Source organism: Myxine glutinosa, chromosome 4 (genome assembly GCF_964187855.1).
Source record: "Myxine glutinosa chromosome 4, kmMyxGlut1.1, whole genome shotgun sequence".
NCBI lineage: Eukaryota > Metazoa > Chordata > Myxini > Myxiniformes > Myxinidae > Myxine > Myxine glutinosa.
Window position 1 is genome coordinate 149,935,935 of NC_136264.1, and position 27,798 is coordinate 149,963,732.

The 27,798-nt window shown below is 43.4% G+C and overlaps 1 protein-coding gene across 1 annotated transcript; it reads left to right on the forward strand.

The window, feature by feature from the left end:
- Positions 1-3,343: 3,343 nt before the first annotated feature.
- On the forward strand, positions 3,344-27,492 carry LOC137425389 (profilin-1). Its single transcript, XM_068113791.2, has 3 exons — positions 3,344-3,636; positions 23,995-24,175; positions 26,736-27,492. The coding sequence occupies exons 1-3, from the start codon at positions 3,511-3,513 to the stop codon at positions 26,831-26,833; spliced, it is 405 nt and encodes a 134-aa protein (XP_067969892.1). The 5' UTR covers positions 3,344-3,510; the 3' UTR covers positions 26,834-27,492.
- Positions 27,493-27,798: the final 306 nt, after the last annotated feature.

The following is a 27,798-nucleotide window of genomic DNA, read 5'->3' on the forward strand; positions in this document are numbered from 1 at the left end:
TATAGGTTACATGTCATATTTTACAGGTTACAGGTCATGTTTTTGGTTGAGGACATGGCTGTGCTGCTGAGGACATGGCTGTACCTACAGGTCATGTTTTTTGGGGTGACAGGTCATGTTTTTACAGGTTACTGGTCATGTTTTTACAGGTTTCAGGTCATGTTTTTTGGTCATGTGTTTTCATGTTTACATGTCACGTTTTTAGAGGTTACAGGTCATGATTTTACATGTTTACAGGTCATGTTTTTACAGGTTACAGGTCATGTTTTTACATGTTTACACCATGTTTTTACATGTTTACATGTCATGTTTTTACAGGTTACAGGTCATGTTTTTACATGTTTACAGGTCATGTTTTTACATGTTTACAGGTCATGTTTTTACATGTTGATACGTCATGTTTTTACATGTTTACAGGTCATGTTTTAACAGGTTACAGGTCATGTTTTTACATGTTTACAGTTCATGGTTTTACAGGTTACAGGTCATGTTTTACATGTTTACAGGTCATGTTTTTACATGTTCACAGGTCATGTTTTTATAGGTTACAGGTCATATTTTACAGGTTACAGGTCATGTTTTTGGTTGAGGACATGGCTGTGCTGCTGAGGACATGGCTGTACCTACAGGTCATGTTTTTTGGGGTTACAGGTCATGTTTTTACATGTTTACACATCATGTTTTTATTACTTACAGGTCATGTTTTTACAGGTTACTGGTCATGTTTTTACAGGTTTCAGGTCATGTTTTTACATGTTTACACATCATGTTTTTAGAGGTTACAGGTCATGATTTTACATGTTTACAGGTCATGTTTTTACAGGTTACAGGTCATGTTTTTACATGTTTATAGGTCATGTTTTTACATGTTTACATGTCATGTTTTTACAGGTTACAGGTCATGTTTTTACATGTTTACAGGTCATGTTTTTACATGTTTACAGGTCATGTTTTTACATGTTGATACGTCATGTTTTTACATGTTTACAGGTCATGTTTTAACAGGTTACAGGTCATGTTTTTACATGTTTACAGTTCATGGTTTTACAGGTTACAGGTCATGTTTTACATGTTTACAGGTCATGTTTTTACATGTTCACAGGTCATGTTTTTACAGGTTACAGGTCATGTTTTTGGTTGAGGACATGGCTGTGCTGCTGAGGACATGGCTGTACCTACAGGTCATGTTTTTTGGGGTTACAGGTCATGTTTTTACATGTTTACACATCATGTTTTTATTACTTACAGGTCATGTTTTTACAGGTTACTGGTCATGTTTTTACAGGTTTCAGGTCATGTTTTTACATGTTTACACATCATGTTTTTAGTACTTACAGGTCATGTTTTTACAGGTTACTGGTCATGTTTTTACAGGTTACAGGTCATGTTTTTACATGTTTACACATCATGTTTTTAGTATTTACAGGTCATGTTTTTACAGGTTACTGGTCATGTTTTTACAGGTTTCAGGTCATGTTTTTACATGTTTACACATCATGTTTTTAGTACTTACAGGTCATGTTTTTACAGGTTACTGGTCATGTTTTTACAGGTTACAGGTCATGTTTTTACATGTTTACACATCATGTTTTTAGTATTTACAGGTCATGTTTTTACAGGTGACAGGTCATGTTTTTACATGTTTACACATCATGTTTTTAGAGGTTTCAGGTCATGTTTTTACATGTTTACACATCATGTTTTTAGTACTTACAGGTCATGTTTTTACAGGTTACTGGTCATGTTTTTACAGGTTACAGGTCATGTTTTTACATGTTTACACATCATGTTTTTAGTATTTACAGGTCATGTTTTTACAGGTGACAGGTCATGTTTTTACATGTTTACACATCATGTTTTTAGAGGTTACAGGTCATGTTTTTACATGTTTACACATCATGTTTTTACAGGTTACAGGTCATGTTTTTACATGTTTACAGGTCATGTTTTTACATGTTTAAAATTAAAATGATCATGGTCATGTTTTCACCCACTGTAGGTTAGGATAGGAGTTTTTAGCGATTTTAGGCCTGATTTCAACCCCATAATGAGCGAAGAGTTTGATGCGGTCACTCACTGTACATTCGTTCAGCATCAGATATTAAGCTTATGGCCAAGTTTCATCAAAATCGTGTTTGGTTCAAGCGATAATGACTGAAGTGTTTACAGACTCACTCACTCACTCACTCATTCAATAACCCATTCACTCACTCACTCAATCACCCATTCACTCACTCACTCAATCACCCATTCACTCACTCACTCAATCACCCATTCACTCACTCACTCAATCACCCATTCACTCACTCACTCACTCAATCACTCAATCACCCATTCACTCACTCACTCAATCACCCATTCACCCACTCACTCAATCACCCATTCACTCACTCACTCACTCAATCAATCACCCATTCACTCACTCACTCACTCAAATCTCAATCACCCATTCACTCACTCACTCAATCACCCATTCACTCACTCAATCACCCATTCACTCACTCACTCACTCAATCAATCAATCACCCATTCACTCACTCACCCACACGGACTGAAGTCCAGGTGAGCTAATAATAGGTTATTCATAGAGGTATTCCGAGATGAAATGTTCACAAAGTACGTTTGCATTGAGGGTCCTCCATTGCTTGGCAGCTGGGTAAATGTACCGCGCCTACCGGATACCATTATTCGTGTAATTTAAATGGCGCAGTGAATATAACGATTGGATATGGTACCTGGTACCGTAGTGTATTTGAAATTCTACAATCGAGAAGCTTGCTAATTTAATACCGTATTAACTGTGTTTAATACCGAACTGTCGACCGAACTCGGCCAGATATAGTTACAATTCAGGAGGTGAATTGGCAAAGTTCCCGCGCTTTTTGCAACAGCGTCTCGTGACGAGGAAAGGTGCTGCCCGAGAATGATTCATAGTTATTCATTCTTCACTAATCATTCGCTCATTGATTTTTTTTTTGTGCAGTCATGTCCCCTGTGATAAAGGAAGCGTTGGATGATTAATTTATTAAAAATACAATAGTTCAATTCACTTTGAATACCGATTGTCCTCTCATTGGCCTGTTTAAAAGAATGCGCCTCAACGTGAAAAGGCATACATTTGGCAGACAGTTCGAAAATATTTAATACATTATAACTGGAAATAATTTTCTCTCACCATTTTATTTTCGAACTGTTTGAGCAGACTCAACCATGAGTGATTTAACATACCCCGTATCCATCTTGCTATATCCACCCACACGCTTCTGACTTTAAACACACCCCCCAGTCACATCTATAATGGTATCGCCCAGAGTATATATAAGGCCTCTGAACTTCCGCCTATTTCGTTCCTGGCTTCGTAGCAAGGTAGTGGGTGTTCTTTTGGTTAGTTGTAGTGAAGGAAGGGCTCGTGATCTTGTGAAAGATTCTTTTGTCGTTGTCGTCGACGTTTATTTGGAGCGAACCATTCTTAGTTTGGAGTTTTAGGACCTCGAACTAAAAGTAAAAACCATGTCGTGGGACGATTACGTTAATTCCATAATGAACATTGACAACGTTGGCGACGTCGCTATTTTCGGTATCGATGAGAGACGCGTTTGGGCGGCGAAGCCCAACAGCGAATTTGGCGGCGTAAAGGTGAGTTGAATGTGCCGGTGCGTGTGGTACCTGGACCGGTGGTCGCTCGCCCTTCGGACAATTTGATTGTTACTTTTCCGTTGGAGTAAAAAATTCCTGCGTCGGTCGCTCAATCGGAGCCGGCGGTCCGTTCGGTTGCGGTGCAGATGTTATCTACCTGGGTGCGGCCTAGCCTGAGGCGTGGCATTCGTCGCTAATCTTGTTCGAACTTTGCCCGTTTTATTCTTCGGTCTCTTAAATGACTTTGTGCTTTTACGGGCCGCACGAACTTGTTTTTTATTCATGCCGAAAAGCCAGGTTATAAACCGTGTCCCTTTCGTGTGCTTTGGCTCACGAACGCGCCTTCCGAGCCGCTACCTGCCCGCCACGGGTGCGGTTTATCATTTTTATTTATTTATATATTTACATACATACGTACATACAGTATTGTGTGTGTATATGTATATATAATTTAAAGCTATTTTTGAAAATAGTTTTTATAATTTTAGTTGTGCTTCTAACGTTAAAAATAGTTTCCGTTTGTAGTTTTCCTTCTGTTTCCGTAATGGCGTCGCGAGCGCTCCGTTGTCTGGGTGTGACACGTGGGTGAAGTTTCGGTTCTGGCGGTAAAATAACTCAGGTGCCGTTTGTCCAGCCGAATTGCACCGAGGTCTCTCTTCCGCGTTCCCGTGCTTTTTTGGCGTGTCGCTCTGCAGATCCGACTGCCTTTCGTAGTTCGTTCGTAGCTTTGCTGCTCCATACGAGCGGATGCCGGAAACCTGGGGGACTAATGGCACCCACCGATGGCCACGTGACTGCCCACCTGGGATTGTTCTTTGGTGGTTTCCAGCGGGGTTGTGCTGGTCGATCCTGTAAGTCGACAGTATTTAATTGGAACGTTTCTTTATTCTCTGGCAAGTAAATCCAAATGAGGCTGAACCCTGCCATCTTGTGGGAAGCAGTGGTTTAACCACCATCAGCCATTGTTTTTTAATTCAGTGGTTTAACCACTTCATCGCAGTGGTTTAACCACTTCATCGCAGTGGTTTAACCATTTAATTTTAATCCTTCAGTCTGCGCCATCTGATTTGTGCTGTGATTGAGTTTATCAGAAATTATTGATGTACAATGGGATTAAAAGGCTGCTAAAGGGTCCACAATGCCCACTCGAGTATAGTATCCCTCTGTTTCACTGTACTCGTTCCATGCAAACATTGTTCACCTTTTAGATGATTACGTCAGCCATGTCTTGGTTGATTCACGCAGTTCCTCGTCAAACAGGTGTTTGCATCGTAAAATAAATGAATTTTAAAAATTGTGTTTATCCACTGGCTGTGGGATGATCCAACTGTTTCCAGCCACAATCTCGAATGGAATTCTGCACCCAGACCTGTACGTGCGTCTCTTGGTTAGGTAGGAATGCACCTTTGATCCACGTCTCTTTGCATTCATTACCTCCGGCACCAAAGGTGGGTGGAGGTTGTTTTCACCCTTCTGTCTCGGTTTGTGAACAAAATATCTCTGATTCGGACGAAATTTGGCAGAGATGTAGCGTGTGTGACACCGACAAAATGATTCGATTTTCGTGAAGATCCGGATTTGGATCCGGCTGGCAGAATTTTTGAGCGATTAATCACCATTGGTAGATCAGGCTAAAAACCGATACACAGCAGGATGTCAAAGTTGTGAATGGATTTGGGCGAGACCTGGTGGACCGGTTGGGTTTCTGACTATTCGATTCACTTTTGATGAAGATCTGCATATGGATTCGGATATGAGAATTATTTAATTTTTTTTAATGATTCTTCATCATTGGGAGATGGGGCCAAAAACGATACATAGCAGGATATCTCAAAGTTGTGGATTGATTTGGACGAAACTTGGTGGACCGGTTGGGTTTCTGATTAGGACAATTCGATTCAATTTTGGTGAAGATCTGAATATGGATTCGGATATGAATTTAATTTTTTTTTTGTAATGATTGTTCATCATTGGGAGATGGGGCCAAAACCGATACATAGCAGGATATATCAAAGTTGTGGATGGATTTGGACGAAACCTGGTGCACGGGTTGGGTTTCTGGCGAGGACAATTCGATTCAATTTTGGTGAAGATCTGAATATGGATTCGGATATGAATTTAATTTTTTTTTTTAAATGATTCTTTGCCGTTGGGAGATGGGGCCAAACACAATACGTAGCAGGATATCTCAGTTATGGATGGATTTGGACGAAACTTGTTGGACAGGTTGTGTTTGACAAGGAAGAATCGATTCAATTTTGGTGACGATCCGGATCCAGCTAGTAGAATTTTAATAGTGATTCTTCACTGTTAAGTGATATGGCCAACAGGTGGAGGTATGCTCTCTACTGAGTGCCGTTCTAGTTATTTATGGCTTCCTGGTGTTTTTTTTGCACAAGTCTGTCTTGGTCCCCTTGTGGCAGATTCTTGAATGGTATCTCTGAAAATCGAGGTGATCTTACCAGCTGAGGGTTTAGTGCAAAATATCTGATGGCAATGGTCCTTCGGTTTCATTGTGGGGATTCCAATTTCAGTTAAGAATACCAGTCGTGAAGCCACATTTGCTCACTTACCAGACGATCGATAAAGTAGGCTGCGTCTTCACTGGTTTTGGTGGAAGCTCATGATACGATTCTATGCTGATGCTGGCAATTCAGTGCTTGGATTTTGGGAATCCATCTTGCTGTGACCTTGGACAGACAAGTGACATGCTTCCTTGATAGATAAAATGTATTGTGGTGATTGGGTGTCTTGACCTGTGCAAGCAGCAGTTTGTCGGTTGGTTTTATTAGCTGGGTGTTTTTAGTTTGTCGAAGGGCATTTGCCCATACTTGGTCAGATGTCCTTTTGGCTAAAGTTGAATGATTGTGCAAGTCTGACGGTCACCATGCTTTTGGATTTAAATATGCAGTGACAAAAAAGTCAGTGCAGCATGTTTTGTTGAGATCTTCAATTTATTAAACTATAATAAAACTTTTTGCATGGGTATTGTGCATGCAAATTTAAACTAGTTAATGGGACCTTGTTCCATGCAGTCTTGAGAAAAGATGGACGAGCCAACGCCCAGTCGATGAGCAGCAAAAGTTGTGGATTTTTTTTTTTCCCCAGAAGTTTACGGCTGTTGATGCCTTAACATGTAAAATTAGTTAGTCGTGTCCATGTCCTTAAAACCCCAGTTTCCTGTTCGAATTATTTTCAAGATTTTGACTGCCCGGCGGAACTCCGCATGTGCGATCGGGGTGATATTCCATACAATTTGCCAAATTCAGAACCAAAGTACTGCTAAAAACTGCAGGTTCATGTTCTGCGTCGTGTTCTCCTGTTCACAATGTAACATTAAAATGAAATCGAGTAATTCCTCGCTGCTGACCAATTGCTTAACCTCACTTTTTGCTTTGTGTGTTGGTGAGGTAATACACCATGCCTCAAGTGTGATGAATATTCCATTCCAATAACTGTAATGCCATCACAGCTGACATTTTGTTGCTTCCTGCACATTGGGGACTTCTTTGAGCAGATTTGTAGCATGGCAAGAATAGAGAACTGAAGTTTGAAAGCATTGCAAGTTATGTCCAGGTGAATTCAAGGTTTGCAATTTGGTATGAGCTTCACTCGCCCTGTAGCTATAACGAGAAGTATGAGCTATAACGAACATATAGAGCTTCACTCAGCCATTTTTCTCCATTTGTTATGCTCGCCTCACCTCGCCTCATCACGCATTGCTACTGGGGCACAGGCTTGTTTCAACTTGTACATGACTCCATATGTTAGATCAGGCCATTGAAAGGATTACACTGTACCTCACAATTCATCAGACTGTGCTAAACCATTTTAAATTCCCTATAACATTTATTCCTGTAAGGGTGGTGGCTGGGGGATACTGCAAGTGACAAAACCCCTTGGGGAGGGGGGGGGGGGGGTAATATAATTTTGGAATACCATTATTACAAGTGGCCTTGGAAAAACTCTATAGAAGTGGCTGAAGGGTTATTGTTGGCCCTTGTGGGGTACATAGACTACAGTAGTTCTTTGCTCAGGTGAGTTTGAAGTGATGGGCATAGTTTGCCTCATGGATGTTGGGATTCCTCCAACGTACAGTTTCGTGTTCAACAGTAGTGACTTTCAGAAGGTGTTCACATGTGTTCAAGCTTAACGTGGTGTTTGTTCAAGGAAGAAACTCCCCTTTGGGGTGAGGGGGGCGGGGTGGGAGGAGTGGGGTTATTGGTATTGTTTTGTAACATTAATTGTCTTTATGAGCATTATTACCTCCAGCACTGAAGGTGGATGGATGCAAGTTGTTTTCACCTTTCTTTTTGTTTGTCTGAACAGGATATCTCAGCAGTTGTGGACGGGGTTGGGTGTGACGAGGACAAATCAATTGGATGTTGGTGAAGATCCGGATCTGCATATGAATCCGAAGATCCGGATCCGAATTTTAAAAATGAATTGATTCTTTGCCATTGAGTGGTAGAGCCAAAAGTGATAACTATTTCAAAGATGTGGACGACTTGTGAGAACTTGATGGAAGGGTTTAAAAAGTGACACGAGCAAGCCGCTTAGATTTTGATTGAGGTCTATATCAGATATGGACCTATTTGTGTGATACAAAACATAAACTGTTCAACCTGCCAGATGCATTCTCGACAGTGCCATTCCAGTTACTTTCATTGGAAGCGGCTTTGGAAATGCAACAAAACAGGCATTTTAAGGCCATTTTCCCTGCTAGAGCGGGGGTTAGCCTTGCGGGCCCCATGACGATCGTCTCCATTTTGCCCTATTTTCTGCATCTCTCCTTGGTAACCCCTTTGCCCGCATTTCTTCTTCCACCACCTTCAGCAAAGTCTTTTTTGGTCTTCCCTGTCCTCTACTTCCTTTGACATTCATTTCCATCACTCTTCTCAACCAGTCACTTTCATCCTTCCTCAACACATGACCAAACCATCTCAATCTGTTTCTCTTCACAGCATCCATCACAGGCTCTATTCCCATCATCTTTCGCAATTCATCATTTCGTCTTCGCAATTTTTCGCAATCATCATTCATCATTTCATCAACATCAATCATCATCAATCATCAACATCAATCATCATCATTTCGCAATTCATCTTCACAGCCTCCATCTGCACATCCACCGAACCATTCGCATTTCCACCCTTTCCAGCCTTTGTTGCTGCTCTACGTTCATTACCCATGTCTCGCTCCCATAAATCATAACACTTCTCACACATGCAGCATACACCTTTCCCTTCGGCTTCAACGACACTCCCCTCGTCAGCACGCCACTCAGTTCCTGAAACTTCTTCCGTGCACATCTCACTCGAGCAGCTGTTGCCGAGTCTGATCCACCTTCTCCATTCAGCATGTCTCCTAGGTAGCAAAATGTTTTCACACCTTCCAGCTTCATGCCGTCTCCAAGATCCAACAACATTTGCTCCATCTGCAGCTCCCTCTGTGCACACCTTACACTTGAATGTAGCTGCCACACTGTTTAATGACCCTCTCAGACCACAACATTTTTGATCAACCCACTCGGTGCACATTGTACATTGAATGGAGTTTACTCCGGCACCCTTCCTGCACACAGCACACGGCCACTTCCCAGTTCTTTCCACCTCACCACATGCTTTACCACTTGCCATCACCTTCGTCTGTCTGATATTCACCTTCAGACCTTTTGTCTCCATACATTCCTTCCATTTGTTCATCTTCTCCTTAAGTCCATCCATACTCTCCGCAACCAACACCAGATAATCTGCATACGACAACTCCCACGGTAAACCCTCCTTTACATTCCGAGCCAGCACCTCCATCACACCTACAAATAGTAGTGGACTTGGTACCGACCCCTGATGCACTCCCACCTTCGCCTCAAACTCGCCACTGTTCCCGTTCTTCGTTCTTACAGCTGTGCGTGCTCTCGTTCATTGCCATCACGACTCTGATCAACCATTCCTCCACTCCTAACTTCCTCAACGACCATGTCTACTTTGTGTGGAACCCCATCAAATGCTTTCTCCAGATCAACAAACCCAAGAAACAACTTCTTCCGCTTCATGTACTTCTCCAGCAACTGCCTCACAATGAAAAGCGCGTCTGTCGTTCCTCTTCCTGGCATAAATCCAAACTGCATTTCGTCGATCTTCACTTTCTTCCTTATCCTCCTCTCCAACACCCTTTCCAATACCTTCATTCCATGCTCCAATAACTTTATCGCTCCATACGAGCCACACTCCAGAGGGTCACCTTTCCCCTTGTGTAGAGGGACGAGGGTACTCGGTTCCCAATCCACTGGAATGCGGCCTTTCACCACCAGATTACAGATCTCTGTCATTCTCTTCACACTCCAACTTCCTGCTGCATTGAACATATCTCCCACAACTCCTGTCGGCCCTCCCGCTTTTCCACTCTTCATTGCCTTTATCGCTTCCTCAACTTCCTTCTCAGTTATCTTCTCTGCCGGTCCGAAAACTGGGTTACTCTCTATGTTGCCATCCCATTCAATCTCTGCATTCAACAGCATTTCCATATATCTTTATTTCATTTATTTCATATATTTTCATATATTCATTTCCATATATCTATCTCATATGTAATTGTCATGGTTCCCTTTTTGAGGCGATGTTTTATGGCCGGATGCCCTTCCTGACCAAGCCTTTTAGTCACCTCTTAAGATGCGCAGGGATAGTGTACCTATTCGAAACCGGGGTACACACCTTTGGAAATGCGCCACGATAAAGTGATCTGAACACAGATATACACCAACAAGCAACACCCTTGAGGTTTGGGGAGGTGGTGGAAAATTTATTCGCGAGCACTTTCATCATGTGACCATTAGTCCTGTCAAGTTTGGTTGAGATTGGACCAGTGATGACGATGTATTTCATAAGATATTCAAAATATGAGTCATTGATGAAACATTTGATAACATTCCCCACGGCAAGGTGAAGACTGGTGGTTTGAGTCTTGATCTTTATGCAATCAGATGTTTGCTTAGGATTTCTGTTCTTCTGGAGTGCAAAGCCTGTAATGTTGAATATTCTTTTTTAAATCCAAAGCTTTATATTTGGAGCTCTTGGTAAATGCTGCAGCCAATGCTGGATGTGTCAATGCTTTTAATTGCTTGGTTGTAGCCAATCAGCGGTGCAGGTTTGCGTTGTGAGAAATGAAGACGGTCTTGAAAACGTGACAAGTGGTTGGAACTGCTTATGTTTTGTATGCTTCACTGCATTGCAGCATGTCTGGGCAGAACCAAGCTTGAAGGCATGATTGCCAGTTCTTCAACTTTAACTATTTAGCACTACTTTATGTAGACAGGCGCCTCCTCCTTCCCCTCTACCTCTCCCCTTTCTGGAATGTTGTGCTCTTCATTCTGTGGGGTAATGGCTAACTTTGCATTTTCCTGGCCTGCATGGGCTTGTGAATTAAGGCTACATGCAGTTTGAGTGTTGACTCGATCATGAAGTTGCTGCTGAACATTCCCAACAGAGTATCTTGGTCACCTTGATGCTTGGTGCCAGGTAAGTTTTCCTGTGCCCATCAGGCATTAAGTTTAGAAAGTAGAATCGTCAATATTGTAATTTCCAATTGTATGTATTGAGCAAACGTCTCTATTCTTGGCATTTTTATGTCAAAGTTCATTTCATTCAGAAGTGACACTTGGAATTTGTTTTTTGGCAATTTAAAACCTCAAATGACTTGTCTGTTTTCCTTTGCAATATTAATCATTCCGCAAAGAAAGTACCTTGCCTATTGCACCATTAAATTTGCTTTTGCCTTGGGCAGCTGGTGAGCACACGTCTTGTGCTGGCAAGTGTTAGTAACCCCAAAATTAGGTCTTTAAGTGAAGTTCGACTGAATGGTATGCATGTGATGCTTCTGAATTTTGAAGCCTCCCCCCTGCAGGATAGGAGGAGGCTTTTACCTGTTGGGTTTTTCTACAATTTGGAGTACGAAAGCATGACGGTGCATTCAGAAGTATTCAGACCCCTTCACTTTTTCACATTTTGTTATGTTGCAGCCTTATGCTGAAATCGTTTAAATTCATTTTTTCCCTCATCAATCTACACTCAATACCCCATAATGACAAAGAGAAAACAGGGAAGCCTCTTCTCTCTTCAATGAAAGACACATGAAAGCCCGCTTGAAGTTTGCAAAAAAAGCACCTAAAGGACTCTGACTAACAAGATTCTGTGGTCTGATGAAACCAAGATTTTACTGTTTGGCTTCCGTCTGGCCACTCTGCCATAAAGCCAGATCGGTGGAGTGTTGCAGTGATGGTTGTCCTGAACTGGAAGTTTCCCCCATCTCTATACAGGAACTCTGGAGCTCAGCCAGTGATCATCGGGTTCTTGGTCACCTCTTAGCAAGGCCCTTCTCCCCCGATTGCTCAGTTTGGCCGGGCGGCCAGCTCTCGGAAGAGTCCTGGTTGTTCCAAACTTCTTCCATTTAAGAATTATGGAGGCCACTGTGCTCTTGGGAACCTTTAATGCAGCTGAGATTGTTTTTTTTGTTGGCTTCCCCAGATCTGTGCCTCGACACAATCCTGTCTGAGCTCTGCAGGCAGTTCCTTCGATGTCATGGCTTGGTTTTTCCTCTGATATGCATTGTCAGCTGTGAGACCTTATATTGACAGGTGTGTACCTTTCCAAATCATGTCAAATCAATTGAATTTACCACAGGTGGACTCCAATCAAGGTGAAGAAACACCTCAAAGATCAAGAGAAATGGGAGGCACATGAGCTAAATTTCAAGTGTCATAGCAAAGGGTATGAATACTTATGTCAATGTGATATTTCAATTTTTTATTTTTAATAAATTTGCAAAACTTTCTAAAATCCTGTTTTCTCCGTCATTATGGGGTATTGAGTGTAGATTGTTGAGGGAAAAAATGAATGTAAACGATTTCAGCATCAGGCTGCAACATAACAGAATGTGAAAAAAGTGAAGGGTCTGAATACTTTGTGTGTGGTGTGTTAAATAAAAATATAATACAAAATAACTTCCAAAATGGTGTGGAGGTGATTTTTACAAAACACCTAGGTCAGTGAGGGTAACATTATGTATGTACTCTGCTGTAAATTGAAAACAAGACTTGGTTTGGGGTGGTGATCATTGGGAGCACAACAAAAGCCACCTGCTGCATTGCCACATCGAAGGGTAAGACTATCATTAGCCACCTTGAACACAGAAGATCTTTCCTCATTGGGCAGGAAGGTGAGATGGCATCCTCTTCCAGAAAAAAGCCTGCTCTGACATAATTTGCTTTGCTTCGATTGGTTTGGTGAGATGTGGTAGGTGGTTTTGCACAGCATCGTGGTCTGCCATGGTTGAACTTGAGCCTTCGGCGCTGGGGCCTCATAAACATTGGTAAATCTGCAATGGTTTCTCCCAAATTACTGGTCCTTGATACAAACAGCTGAAGGAATTTAAATTGAACTTGTTGCAAGTCGTGGCCAAAAATATTGGTGCCCTTGCACTTTGTACAAATAACTTTTCTCAAAACAAGTTGAAATTGACAAAAGTATTTGGTCTCGAATTTATTTCACTGTTAATATTACAGAACCTTTGTTTTTGATTCACCACAGGGGAATTCAATGTCCTTTCAAATCAAACGAAAAAAATGGCTGACAAAATTTACACCCTTGACGTAATATTTGGTAGCACAGCCTTTGGAGAAAATAACTGGTCAAGTGCTTCCTCTAGCCATGAATGAGCTTCCTACACCTCCACTGGCAGTTTGGCCCACTTATAGTGCAAACTGTGCCAGTTCTCCCAGATTTGAAGGGTGCCTTCTCCCCACTGCTGTTTTCAGATCTCTCCACAGGTGTTCAATGGGATTTAGATCTGGACTCTTTGATGACCACTTCAGAACAGTTCAGTCTTGTCTTGAACCATTCCGGGGGTGATTTTTGAAGTGTTTGGGGTCATTGTCCTGCTGCAAGACCCATGACCTTTGACAGACCTAGCTTTTGGACACTGGGTTGAACATTGTGCTCCAAAATGCCTTGGTAATCTCCTGATTTCATGATGCCATGCACATATTCAAGGTACCCAGTGCCAGAACAACAACCCCAACATATCACTGAACCCCTCCCTGTTTGTGTAGGAGGTGTTCTATTCTTTGAAGGCTTCATTTTGTTTTCTGTAAACATAGAGATGATGTGCTTTACCAAAAAGCTCTAATTTGGTCTCGTCTGTCCACAGGACACTCTCCCAGAAGGATTGGATTTTAGCTTGTTCAGGTGTGTTTTGGCAAAGTTCAGGCATGCTTGTCTCTCAGCAGTGGGGTCCTCCCTTGCGTCTCCTTCCATAGAACCCCCTTTTATTGAGTTGGTGACTGAGGGTGTGAGTTAACTGTCGTACCTTGTGTCTGTAGGTCAGCTCGTATCTGTTTGGAAGTTTATTGAGGTGCTTTCTCCACCATTCAAACAATCCTTCACTGCATTCTTCGATCGAGGTTTCTCTTGTGGCCACGTCCAGGGAGGGTGGCTGCAGTGCCATGGGCCTTAAACTTCCTTATAACATTGCGTATGGTGAACACGGGAACATCAAGGTCTGGAGATGGACTTGTCGCCTTCAGATTGTCCATGCTTGGCGACAATATTGTCTGACCTGACAATTCTCTGGTTTTCTTTCTTTTCTTGATGCTCATTGCAGAACACAGTGACAAAAAAAACAGCAGAATGACTCGTTTTCTCGATTCAAACTGGTTGAATGCGATTTTTTATATTGCAGGCACCTGCAAATCTCACCACACGAGTTTTATTCCAAAGTAAAGGAGAATCACCTGCTTGAAATCTAATTATTTCTACCAACTTCTAAAAGGTGCCAATAATATTGACTGGGCCATTTTAGGATTTCTGTGTGGAATAAGCTGATTCAGTAAATTTTTCAGCTTTTTTTTGTAGTTTTGTTCCACTGCAAACCAAATAAATACACATGTGGATGCCAAAATATTTTTTAACTAGCCGAAACCCGTGGAACAAACACGGAAGGGAGGATGTTGTGTATGGATAGTGTACCATTATGGATGGCACAGAGGATTTGCTTGTCCGAGTAAGAGTTAGGAAGAAAGATGAGAATGAAGAGTGCGTATATGAGCAACGATCGCCGACACCAGCACAAATGCATGCTCTGGATTGTCCATTCAGACGGCTTGCTTTCGCCTTTGCCTGTCCAATCAGCGGACGGCTTGCTTCGCCTTCGCCCAGCAGACGCCAATACGATGGCGTCGTATCGGCAGTTAATCGGATGATTTTGGGCCCCAACGTCGACTAATTCAGATTTTTCGAGTATGGCTGTACGTGATAAACAAAGAGCGTGGTTCGTAGATCGTAAATCCATTTGTGCCGTGGGCATCGGGTCACTGGGTGCGGCATAAAAGGGATAACAAAGTCGAGTCCTTATGCTATTATTATTTTTTAATTTCAACAATTTTCTGGAATAAATGGTGCATTATTTGAAAAAAGTGCAAGGGTGCCACTACTATGGCAATCGGAACAAAATTGCCCTGAGATAGCTGAGAGCAAGCTGCATTTGCGCTTGATTTACATCTTTGATCATAGTGTACCTGCACTAAAGTTGTGCGCCTGATATTTGATTATTATTGTCTTGACAAACTTTTTCGGATTGTGACCCAATTAATGAAAAACAGCTTTTTCATCATAACTTTAATTAATATTCCTGCAATTTTCACGAGTTTTATGGATAGATTGAAGATGGGGACAGTCTTAACTTTCACTCTTTCCGTAAATGTTGAAGGTCATTCATATGGTAGTCGGAACAAAATATGCCGTCATTGGATTGTGGGCCAAGGGTAAGTTGCGTGTGATTGCAAAGGCGACGCCAGGTGAGGCTTAACCTTGGCGATCGGTTTTGATCTAATATCTGCTTTTTTTTTTTTTGGATGTTTGTAAATAAAACTTGTCCCTCAATTTAATTAAACATCACGAGTCAAATGTTACCTGTGGACTGCATTCCCAGTAGTTGGCATGGCTCTATCTTTTGGTTGTGCAAACAGTTGCGAGATCATCGTTTTTCCAAATATTACATTTGCTGCATGATCTAAGGAATCGTCATTGTTGGCCACAAACATGCCAATGCAAATAGTATTGCGTGTACAGCAGATGAGCACGTACCGACTCTTGCAAAGTTGAGTCCTTGTCTCATTCGAAGTACTTGCATATGCTTGAACTGGCTTGGTCTTTTTTTTTTTTTTTTTTGGCTATTTGATGAATCCTGTTCAACCCTGAACCAAGCGTAATTGGTTGACAAATTTTTCTCACCAACCACTCTCGACCCCTTCTCCCTTCCCCCCATTCCTCCAAAACCCCTCGAATCTTCCTGATTTAGTGTTTCTCTTTGGAGTTTTGATCTAAAATTGACTGGTGTGAACGGTTAGCTGTCTTGGCAGTTGCCATCTTTGATTCAAGAATTGTGTGTGTGTGTACGTACGCATGCATACATACGCCATGATGTCACTGCCCTGTGCTTTTGCAGTGCCTGTGGGCTTTGTGCATTTGCAAGTTCCACATTGCTTTTGCAGAGTTTTTTTTCCCTCTTGCCCACATTCTGTGCGTTTTGGTTTGTTGAAGACTGTTTTTGTACACATGCTCGTCTGTTTTTCCTGCTTGGTAAAAATAAACAAACATAAAAAAACCCCATTAAATTTGAATATATACACTGCATATACCTTTTTAAGATTTCCCCCAAATTCTGTTCATTTAAGATTAATCTTTGTGGTGTCGAGGGTTATGCTTGTACGTGAGTGCATAGCATCGATGCAGCATGATCTCGAGATGCACGTTGTGGTTAAACTACTATTTATTACAAGATTGTGAATGAAATCGTGTTCCTGTACACTGCAGCCATCTTGAATGGTAAGGCTGCCCTTTTACATCCCCTCACCCCCAAACTGAGGCATTTGTAAATGTTCCATCACTTTGTTTTTGAGTCATTCGTGTGGCAAAGCTGGCATGTCCTTTTATGGCTTCGCCGTGTTGCGATGTCGATGCAAGGCAGAGTCGTCGGTCATTTCGTGCTGGGGAATGTTCTCGTATTGTCCAATGTACAGGTGTTGTATATCGAGGTTGTGTATGTACGTGTAGTCATTCCTTGTTGTATATCCCACCCCACTGTCTCCCCCACCTCCCTCCATTCGATTTGATTACATGTCAATGATGGTATTTGTACAAAGGAAGGTGGTGGAAGTGTTTCAAAGTGAATTGCACAGGTTTGTATTGGCCTAGTCAAACCTAGTCGGTGAAGTCCGAAGACAATGATGACAAAGCTATTTTATTTCAATTTGATATTATTTTAAACGTTTTTTTTATTTCCTTATTTTTGCTATTGTAAATGTTCTTTAAATTTGGTATTTTTATATTTGTAGTTTGTGGACATGAGATGGTGAATAACTCATTTGTACAGATGTATATGTCGAAGCAGGATGGTTGCATTTCTTTGGACTGTTGTGTGCTGTGTAGCAGGTCATGCACCGATTGCTTGGTCATGGAGTGAAAAGTGAGACAGACCAGTCTCTGGAAAGTCGTTCTGCAGATGTGAAGAATAGTTTGAGATTTGTACTTGGCCTAGATTTTCGAATTTTCACGGAGGGGATTATGAGAACGCACATCATGGAGTTGCTGTGGGAAGGTCTGTAAGAGCAAATATTAAATTTGGTCGACAAATTAGAGTTAAGTCCCATGGGAATATCCATCTTGCTCTGAGGTTCAAGGATTATTAAATCTGTGCCGGATATGCCAAAAGACGATATAAAATTGTATTTTTGTGCTTCCCACTCGACTCTCTCCCCTCCTCTCCTTCCCCCCTCCTCTCCTTCCCCCCTCAGCCTTCCACCTCCCCCTTACTTCCTCCACCTCCCCCCACCCCCTACCCCTCCCCACCCCCTCCACCATCCCCACACCCCTCCACCGTCCCCACACCCCCCTCCACCATCCCCACACCCCCCTCCACCGTCCCCACACCCCCCTCCACCGTCCCCACACCCCCCTCCACCGTCCACACACCCTCCTCCACCGTCCCCACACCCCCTCCACCGTCCCCACACCCCCCTCAACCGTCCCCACACCCCCCTCCACCGTCCCCACACCCCCCTCCACCGTCCCCACACCCCCTCCACCGTCCCCACACCCCCTCCACCGTCCCCACACCCCCCACACCTCCCCCCACACCTCCCACACCTCCCACACCTCCCCCCACACCTCCCACACCTCCCCCCACACCTCCCACACCTCCCCCCACACCTCCCACACGTCCCCCCACACGTACCCCCGCACCTCCCACACGTCCCCCCACACCTCCCACACCTCCCCCCACACCTCCCCCCACACCTCCCCCCACACCTCCCCCCACACCTCCCCCCACACATCCCCCCCACACATCCCCCTCCACCTCCCCCTCCACCTCCACCTCCCCCTCCCCCCACTCCTCTCCCACCCCCTCACAATTTAATTTGTAAGTCTCATGAAAGCTGTCACATGCACCCCATGAACATTTGTAGCCAAGGTGCCACAGGACTTTATGTCGGACAAACAGCTGGTAACTTTCCACAACGTGCATGGTGCCGTGTCGCCACCTTGTGGTGGTCTTTATCTGAAGTTGGGCATTTTTGAGGAAGAGTTCCCCACATGCCCTCTCCCACAGTCGGATGCAAACCCACAGGACCTTTCCATGCTCGTTCCAAATGCTATTGAGTGAGCAAGCAGCACATCCCAATTTGAGTCAGTACTGTGTGGCAAGGACCAGAACAAAACCACTGACCTACCAGACTTGAGCAAACCGGTTCTGAATACCTGGAATGGGTATGTTGAAATTCTGAATGAGTGTGCAAAGCTTAAAAACAGGTCCTGGTTGCATGCTTGCGATTGAGCTGTTTGTTCCTCAGTAATCGAAATGTGCAATTTGAAGCAATTTTACTGTGCCTCCAAATGTGCTAAATAGCGAAGCACCTTTGTTTGAATTGACTTGTTACCTGGAAATTGAAAGCAGGGTATCTTGGCAGCCCAGCCTTTTCCCCTTACCTCATGTGCATGCTAGCTGGTGAACAAGTGAAGGACAAAAGGCTACAACAAAGCATCTTGAAATGTCAATTTTATTAGTTACCTGAATGGCTGAAAATGAATGATCGTTTTAAGGCCATTTTCCCCGCTAGAGGGAGCCTTGCGGGGGTTAGCCTTGCGGGCCCCATGACAATCATGGTTCCCTGTTTGAGGCAATGTTTTTATGGCCGGATGCCCTTCCTGATGCCAACCCTTGGTCACGCTCTTTGGATGCGCAGGGATACGGTGTACCTATTCTAAATCAGGGTACACACCATGATCATTCATCCCAGCAAGCTGGTACTCGATTAGCCGACCTCGGAAGGATGACAGGCTGAGTCAACCCCCCTGGCGTTAATTCAGCGATCGACCGGGATTCGAACCCAGGATCCTAGGATCCCAAGCCGGCACCCTAACCGCTAAGCCAACACCAGGCTTGGTGCTCTTACCTGAAGTATGCAAATAAAGTATGGACGGTCACAATAAATTGAAACCATCCCTATTTTCACAATGGTTCCCTGTCCATCCTTGCATCCATTTGCAATGATCGTGTATCGCTTCCATGTATGAATTTGACCAGTGTAATATTAAAAATGTCAATACACATGTGATTGAGAGGTGTCGTTCTTTGCAGGTCAGTACAACCATTATTTAGTGACGAGTGTAAAGCCCGTAAAAAATGACAGGTTGGAACAGTTTTTTGACGGTACAGCTGCATGAGCATTCTGAAGTCTGGGCCTCGTGTCAGCGGTACTTATATCTTTATGAGACATCCTTCAGATGTAAATGAACACGAGTTTTACTCTGCGCACATTGCACATGTGCAGCAAATTTCACCTCCCTGTGGTATTTGTGAGAAAAGAAAAAGTACCGCTTCTGTCCACCGACCTTGAGGCTCAGTTTGCAAGTCACCGTCTGCAATGCAGCTGGAAGAGGCAAAACTACTCCTTTGGGGTCTTCGGAATCCTTTCTTTTGGGTCTTTGTGGCCCATTGGGTCTTTTTGGTCTTTAAGTCTTCAGGGTCTTTTGGGACCTCAGGGTCTTTTTGGACTTCAGCTTCTTTTTGGACTTCAGCTTCTTTTTGGACTTCAGCTTCTTTTTGGACTTCAGCTTCTTTTTGGACTTCAGCTTCTTTTTGGACTTCAGCTTCTTTTTGGACTTCAGCTTCTTTTTGGACTTCAGCTTCTTTTTGGACTTCAGCTTCTTTTTGGACTTCAGCTTCTTTTGGGACTTCATGTTCTTTTTGGACTTCATGTTCTTTTTGGACTTTATGTTCTTTTGGGACTTCAGGTTCCATTGGGTCTTTGGGTCCTCTGTCATTTGGGTCCTGTGGGTTTGTGGTCCATTTGGTCTTCAGGGTCTTTTCAGTCTTTTGGATCTTTGGGGTATTTTGGATCTTTTGGATGTTCAGTCCTTGGGGGTTGTTGTCCCCCCGTCGCACTGCGGAGCGAAAGGGGGACTATGGTTTTCCCCTCTGTCGGTGTCCGTGCGTGCGTAAGCGAAGGACCGCATTCGAATTTGGTGTGGGTGTGTATCTAGGCACAAGGAAGAAGTCTATTGAAAATTGGGTCGCCACGTCAAAATCCAAGATGGCCGCCTTGCGTCTTCCACTTTGTCAACTCGCATCTCTTCACCGACGGGGACCTAGGCGTAACGATTGTTTATTTTTAAGTCCACTGGGTGTTTTGGGTCTTTGGGGTCTTCTGGATCCTCAGAGTCGAAGTCTTTTAACCTGTGGGCACAGTTTTATTCCAAGATTGCCCATTAACCCTCCCCCCCCCCCAAACCCCCACTCAAATCTCACCTAAAGCACAACTTGAAGCTTTTATTTAGAACCTACCCTTATGAAGGCACACACACTTGCACTGTTTTATATGGTAGATGAAGGGATGTTTTTTGCATGGCGCTGAACACAATTTCAAACGGGCTGTTTTGGGTCCGTCCGTTTTGTAGTTCAGGGGTGCTGCCCGTTAGCTTAATGACTGAATATTGAATGATCGGTTTAAGGCCATTTCTTCCCCCCCCCCCCCCCCCCCCGCTAGAGTGGGGGTTAGCCTTGCGGGCCTCATGACGATCATGGTTCTCTTTTTGAGGCAATGTTTTCATGGCTGGATGCCCTTCCTGACACCAACCCTAAGTCGCCTCTTATGATGTGCAGGGATGCAGTGTACCTATTCTGAATCAGGGTACACACCGGGATCATTCATCCCAGCAAGCTGGTACTCAATTAGCCGACCTCGGAAGGATGACAGGCTGAGTCAACCCCCTGGCGTTAATTCAGCGATCGACCGGGATTCGAACCCAGGATCCTAGGATCCCAAGCCGGCACCCTAACCGCTAGCCCAACACCAGGCTGCCCATTAGCTTAATGACTGAATATTGAATGATCGGTTTCAGGCCATTCCCCCCCCCCCCCCGCTAGAGTGGGGGTTATCCTTGTGGGCCCCATGACGATCATGGTTCTCTGAGGCAATGTTTTCATGGCTGGATGCCCTTCCTGACACCAACCCTAAGTCGCCTCTTATGATGTGCAGGGAGGCAGTGTACCTATTCTGAATCAGGGTACACACCGGGATCATTCATCCCAGCAAGCTGGTACTCAATTTGCCGACCTCGGAAGGATGACAGGCTGAGTCAACCCCCTGGCGTTAATTCAGCGATCGACCGGGATTCGAACCCAGGATCCCAAGCCGGCACCCTAACAGCTAAGCCAACACCAGGCTTGATTTGCAACACCATCAACACCAGATTTAATGACTGTTGGGTATAATAAGCTCCATCAACTTGGAGGTACTTGTAGCTTTTATGTTTATCCAAGATGTTCGAGGGTTTGTGCTAAACTTAGAGTGGATGATGCGTACCTAGATCGGAAGTCTACGAACTTCCTTGTTGACGGTTAAGTTGGGTGTTGATCTCTTTTCTGTTATGGATATTTAAAGGGGCCAAATCTTTTGAATCGGCCATTGTGCTTGTACCTCACCAAATGCTTGTACTGTACTGAACACCAAAACAAAAGCAAATCATGCTGACAAACTGAAAATGGTTTATTTCTTTTTGTTACATTACTGACACAATCGAATGGAATGATAGACATTTCTGGATGTCATGCCAGATGACAATGCTGTGGATGTTGACACAGCACAAGCATTGAATACAGTCACTTCTGGCGGTGGTAGTCGTTAAAGAGATTACCTTCAGAACCTTGTGTGACCACCATTTGCATTGGTAACTGCAGTACAATGTCTGCATGGTATGAATAATTGGGTTGACAACGTTCAGAGGGAGGCATCTGAAAGGCATCCCACACATTCTCTGTTGGATTCAGATTGCAATTGGAGCTGGCCAAGGCATTCTGTTGATATTGTGATGGAGCAAGAAGACTTGTGTTATCCTGGTGGTATGGGCATGGGCCTTAAACTGCTGGAACTGGAGGTTTGGGTGTTGTGCAAAAAAGGGGACAATGTCCTGAGGACTTGGTCAATGTAGCGCTGTTATGCCATTTCCCCTGCCTGTATCACCATTCTGAAAGATGACGAGGTCTGTTTTCTGATCGAGTCCAATACCAGCCTGAACCATCACACTAGGACCACCCCAGGCATTCCTCTCAAGGACCCCCGAGTCACCATCGTTCTCCTCTACTTGGACCCACTCTCACATCCAATCGGCATGATCAATGCAGTAACGACTCTCATAAGTGACTATTATGCCAGTTCACATGAGCTTTGGCCCATGCAAGTCTCGCCTGATGGTGATGTCTGCACTGGACCCCTCTCTGGTCACTTGCATTTCAGCCCTCATAAGGTCAGAATTGGACCGTTTTGCAGTTGATAGGGCTTGGATGGATTCTAACAGTGTTGCGGTCCATTTCACTGGCTGACTGGAAGCGTTGTTGCAGGTGATCATGTTGAATGTGTCGTGTCGATCCTGATGTGCTGATTGTCACCCGTGGTCTGCATGAACGTTGGTGGTCATTTGTGCTGTTAGTTGCATTGTCTCATGGGGAAGATAAATGGTGGATGTTGAAAGTGTTGACGACCCACTGTGTGCACTCACCAGTTTGCAGTTGTCAAATGGCTCTCTCGCTCTCAAACTGCCACTTTTGTGGCATTGCCGTTTCGGAGCTTGCAACAAAACCTCATCCAAAAACAACCAGATACATTACCTGTTGGTGTTCAATTGTAATATAACAAAAACAATAAACCATATTCGATTTGCACTCAGGACTTGCGTTTCCTTTGGTGTTCAGTATTTAATTGGCATTTCCTGAAATCGATCAGTGTTGATATGGTGTAGTTATGAATGGCCTTTGCTAGTTTCCCTGGATTTCCTTGAATCTAAGCACATCCTCATCTGCATTTTGAAGATGTGGCATTTTGTATGTCTTGTAATTTCAAACAAAATGTGCTGAAGTAGTTGGTCAAAGTTGCTTTAGCATGTAAAAAAATAAGTGGTTGTCTGCTTTTTGGCTCACCTGGAATGTAGTTTTGGGATGATGGGTCTCAGTCCAACACTTGCAAGTTATCAAACTACTGATGGGATTGTGACCAAACTTGGATAAAATGATGTTTGTTATGTTGCAACTCGAGTTTGTTCACAACATTAATAAAATTGGTATCTAACTAAGGAAGCCCACATGGGGATTTAACGGGGTCCAGGTTTGAGTCCTGCCTCCCCCCCAACCCCTCTCCAAAATGGGTATTTGCTTTCTTCTCCGAAACGACACACACCTTTTTGACACTTGACCACAGTTCATCAGTGATGTACCAAATTTGTTCATGGCAGTAAAAAAAATTGGCCTGTGGGGGCTGGGAGTAAAAACCCCTCCCCTCCCAAAATCGGTATTTTGTTGGAAGTCGTACAATTACGTTCGTATGATTTTACATGCTATCCTGTCTCCTAGCAACCATTGAAATTGGTTTTAAATACTGTGATGCTGTTTGAAATACCTTTAGCCGGTGTAGTGTACTACTTTATTCTACCAGGGGTATTGGCCCTATTTTTCATGTGTATGTACATTGTACACCTTATTGGTCCCCTACTGGTCTCGCCGAAGGTTGCTTTCGGTCTGTCCATCCATCCTGCCCATGGTTTTCTATACTTTTTCCCTCACAATCTAACATTTTGAACTGAAACTTTGTTGCATGGCTTTAAGTTACAGAAAGTAACCCATTCTGTAGCTTTGCACACATAAAACAGTTTGTCCGACTGCATATGGCTCAATTGTGGGAACAATGACATTTATTGGGGCCAGTTGGAGACATATTGCAAAGCCATTCTCTCTCGTTTTTTTTCATCCCTTTAGACTGAAGAGTTGAATGTCCTGCTGGGGACAGATCGTGCAACGTTCTTGGCGAATGGTGTTCAACTCGGCAATATTAAATTCTCCGTGACTAATGACAAATTGATGGAAGACGATTGGATGAGTTTGCAGACAAAGCAACGGGATCCATCGGCTTCTCTACTTGTCGTCCGCACTAAAAAGAGTAAGTAAAACCCAATGTGGCTTGGGTTTATTATGTATGCAGCTTCTGGTTTGAATGTTTTATGATTTATTGGATTGAGGCTTGTGTATGAGTAAGAAGAACTGATGGGACAAAAATGCCAAGGGAATGGAAATATTGCAAGGAGCCAGTAAAATGGTGTTTAAAGGTTAATGGGGGTAATGACTGGTCAACACAGTGGATGATGCATGTCATGCATTGATTGCTTGAAGTCCTGGTGAAAAGTGAGGCAGAAGGGCTTCTGGAAAATATATCGACAGATGTGAAGAATAGCAGTTGTTTTGTATTTTGCCTGGATTTTAGGAGTTTAACCGAGAGGGGATTATGAGAATGCACATCCTGGAGTTGCAGAGCCATGTTCGAGAATCTGTGGTAGAAAACACCACCTGCCTGCGATATCAACAGACCTCTTGAGCCTCAGCCTTGTCATTACATGCCAATAAATTTGAGCTTTTGATTCCACAAGACTTCATGAGATGTGATGCTGGGGGCAGCAGCCCATACATAGAACATGCTGACATGACAGCATCCTATAGAACAGTGTGCCATTGAGCTACACACACAGGCTCTTTTGATTGAGTAGCTCTTTTCCAGGGTAAAGTTTGGTTTCTTGAACCACCTTTGGAGGCCATTTTTCCCTGCAGAGCAGGGGTTGGCCTTTTTTTTGGGGCACCTTGGTCCCATTTTTGAAGCAATGTTTTACAGCCAGGTGCCCTTCCTGCCGCCAACCCTGTGTCGCCTCTTGCGACACACAGGGAATTCCAGTGAACTGGTACTCAATTTGCCGACCTGGGAAGGACGACGGGCTGAGTCAACCCCCCTGGTGTTAATTCAGCGATTGACCGGGATTCGAACCTAGGATCCCAAGCCAGCACCCGAACCACTAAGCCAACACCAGGCTTGGTTCTTGGAGGATTGATTTTAATACTTGTGAAGTTGAAATGCATTCCAAACATTTTGTGCCTCCTACTCTATTAAATTAAATAATAATTGCACACGGTGGAGTGCATCATACCCTCTGCTTGGCTGAACACTTTACGTTATGTATCCATAGGCCGCATCTGGATTTGAACCTTTACCAAACTCTAATTGGCTTGTTCTTGTAACCTACTCAACTCATCGACCAAGTTTTGTCCGAATCTGTTCACCTATTTGAGATATTGTTTTTGGCCCCATCTCTCGATGGTGAAGAATCACTGGATTCTAGTATTTCGATCCGGGTCTTCACCAAAATCGAAATTTGTCCGCGTCACACCCAACCTCTCAATCTTTCCAACGTTTTGATATCCTGCTCAGACAGACATGGATGAAAACATTACCTTGGCTCTCCTTCAGTGGTGGAGGCAAAAAGGTGACTATGTATGCTTGGGTGTCTGAAAATCATAGAAAACGAGAACAATGCGAATGCTCACAATATGCCTCGGCATCGTCTCAATGGGTAGATGCCATCACTCTACATATGTATGGGTGGTGGATCACATTTGTGAAGTTTTGTGTTTTGATCAGATAAGGTTCGTTTTACTATCCAAGATGGCTGCTAAACCACGTGACCAATGACATTTCCAAACTATATGCAACAGTGCTGTTAGATATTTGTAAAATTTCACATTGATAGAGTGAGCGGTTTCAGAGATGCAATTGATATTTTCCTTCAATCCAAAATGGCTGCCAAACCATGTGACCTGTGATGTCATAAATTTAACATTTCAATACAAATGGGTTGATGTGCAATGAGCATGCAATTTCAGATTTTTAGGATAAGGAATTTGATTAAAACATTTTTGGCTGGTATAGCACTTCACCGATGTCATCAATATGCTTTTGTTCCCGATTGGGAGTACTTGACAATGTGCCAAGTTTCATATTTTTATATTCAGCGGTTTCTGAGAAATATTTTTTCATTATTTGCATTAATCCAAGATGGCTGCCATACCACCTGACCTATATAATGAATGAATGATCGTTTTAAGGCCATTTTCCCCGCTAGAGCGGGGGTTAGCCTTGCGGGCCCCATGACAATCATGGTTCCCTGTTTTGAGGCAATGTTTTTATGGCCGGATGCCCTTCCTGACGCCAACCCTTGGTCACGCTCTTTACAATGCGCAGGGATACGGTGTACCTATTCTAAATCTGGGTACACACCGTGATCATTCATCCCAGCAAGCTGGTACTCAATTTGCCGACCTCGGAAGGATGACAGGCTGAGTCAACCCCCCTGGCGTTAATTCAGCGATCGACCGGGATTCGAACTCAGGATCCTAGGATCCCAAGCCGGCACCCTGACCACTAAGCCAACACCAGGCTATGACCTGACCTATGATGTCACAATTATCATAAAAACAAAAACTTATTATCTAGTTTTTGATGGATGTCATGGGTCATTTGTCTGATCAAAGCAGGATGTCTTGGTACCTGGTCATCACTGCGAGCAGATCTATCGTGGCAGTTTTTATTATTATTGTTAAATTTAATCTTGCTTGACATTGTATAATGTGTGGAAGTGCATGTTGTAATCACTCTGTTGTTTCTTGCCCACCTGCAGCAGTCGTTTTTGTGATGGGGATACAATCGCTTCATGGAGGCAAAATGCTCACCGACGTAGAAAAAATTCTAAAGAGCCTTCGAGACTCAAACTTTTGATTCCTCCCACCCACTCAATTTCTCCGAGCTCTGCTCTTCTGTAGTAGCACAGGTGTTGCAACATTTCATTTTCCAAAAAAAATAAAAATTCTTCTAACCTTTACATTTCTGAATTTGGCCATTGAAGCAGTTTAGCCAGCTTGAGGTTCCAAACCTGGTATCCATTTTCTGAATTTGATTCCTGCCTGACAGATGCTACATCCGATAATGCAATTGGAACTTCCAATATTTGTCGGGAGATGTTTTTCACGTTTGCGATAAACACAAGTTTAAATACCCACCCCAGTTTCTGATTTAAAGTTTTGAAATGAGCTTTCTTACTGGGTTTTGAAACTGCACCAGTTATTTAAAAAAAAAAAATATTCCCAATTGTACTGTCTGAACTTTCACTTGGCTTTATTTGCATTTTCTTTGCACCGCACTTCCCTTGCTTTTTCTTTAATGAACTGGACTGCTTTACTTGCCTTACATGACCAAATTTTTTTGTCACTGAATGTACCAAAATATTTCCTGGCTGCAAAGTTGCACAAGTCTATGCCTTTGATATGATTAAACTGCATGTCTTGCTGGGAAGTGGCCTGTGAACTGGAACGGAAAACCGTGAATTCTTTGAAATGCCGTGTTGCATCTGTCGATTGAAATCTACTCCATGAAATGTGCCATTGTTTTGTACTTGACAAAAATCCAAACTTTTTTTTGGTGTGCTGACCTTGAGTGAATCAATAAGCCGGGTGTCCCATCTGCTGGCTTTCACTGGTGGTGTTAAATATCCCACGGTGCCTTTTGCAACGAGACGATGTGCCAATTCCAAATTTGTGTTCGGCAATGGCAAACAATCGTGTTTTCTTAAGTGCCTTGGCAGTGCAGATTTTTGAACTTGTTGGTTTAAGTTTGCGACCTGAATCATAAATGGTGTAGCTGGTGTTTGTCACCATTTGAAGGATTGCTCTGAGATGCAGTGATCT

Coding starts and splice junctions, on each gene's coding strand:
- LOC137425389 (XM_068113791.2), top strand. CDS start 3,511: ATGTCGTGGGACGATTACGTTAATTCCATAATGAACATTGACAACGTT. Junction 3,637..23,994: donor GCGAATTTGGCGGCGTAAAG/GTGAGTTGAATG, acceptor TCATCCCTTTAG/ACTGAAGAGTTGAATGTCCT. Junction 24,176..26,735: donor TGTCGTCCGCACTAAAAAGA/GTAAGTAAAACC, acceptor GCCCACCTGCAG/CAGTCGTTTTTGTGATGGGG.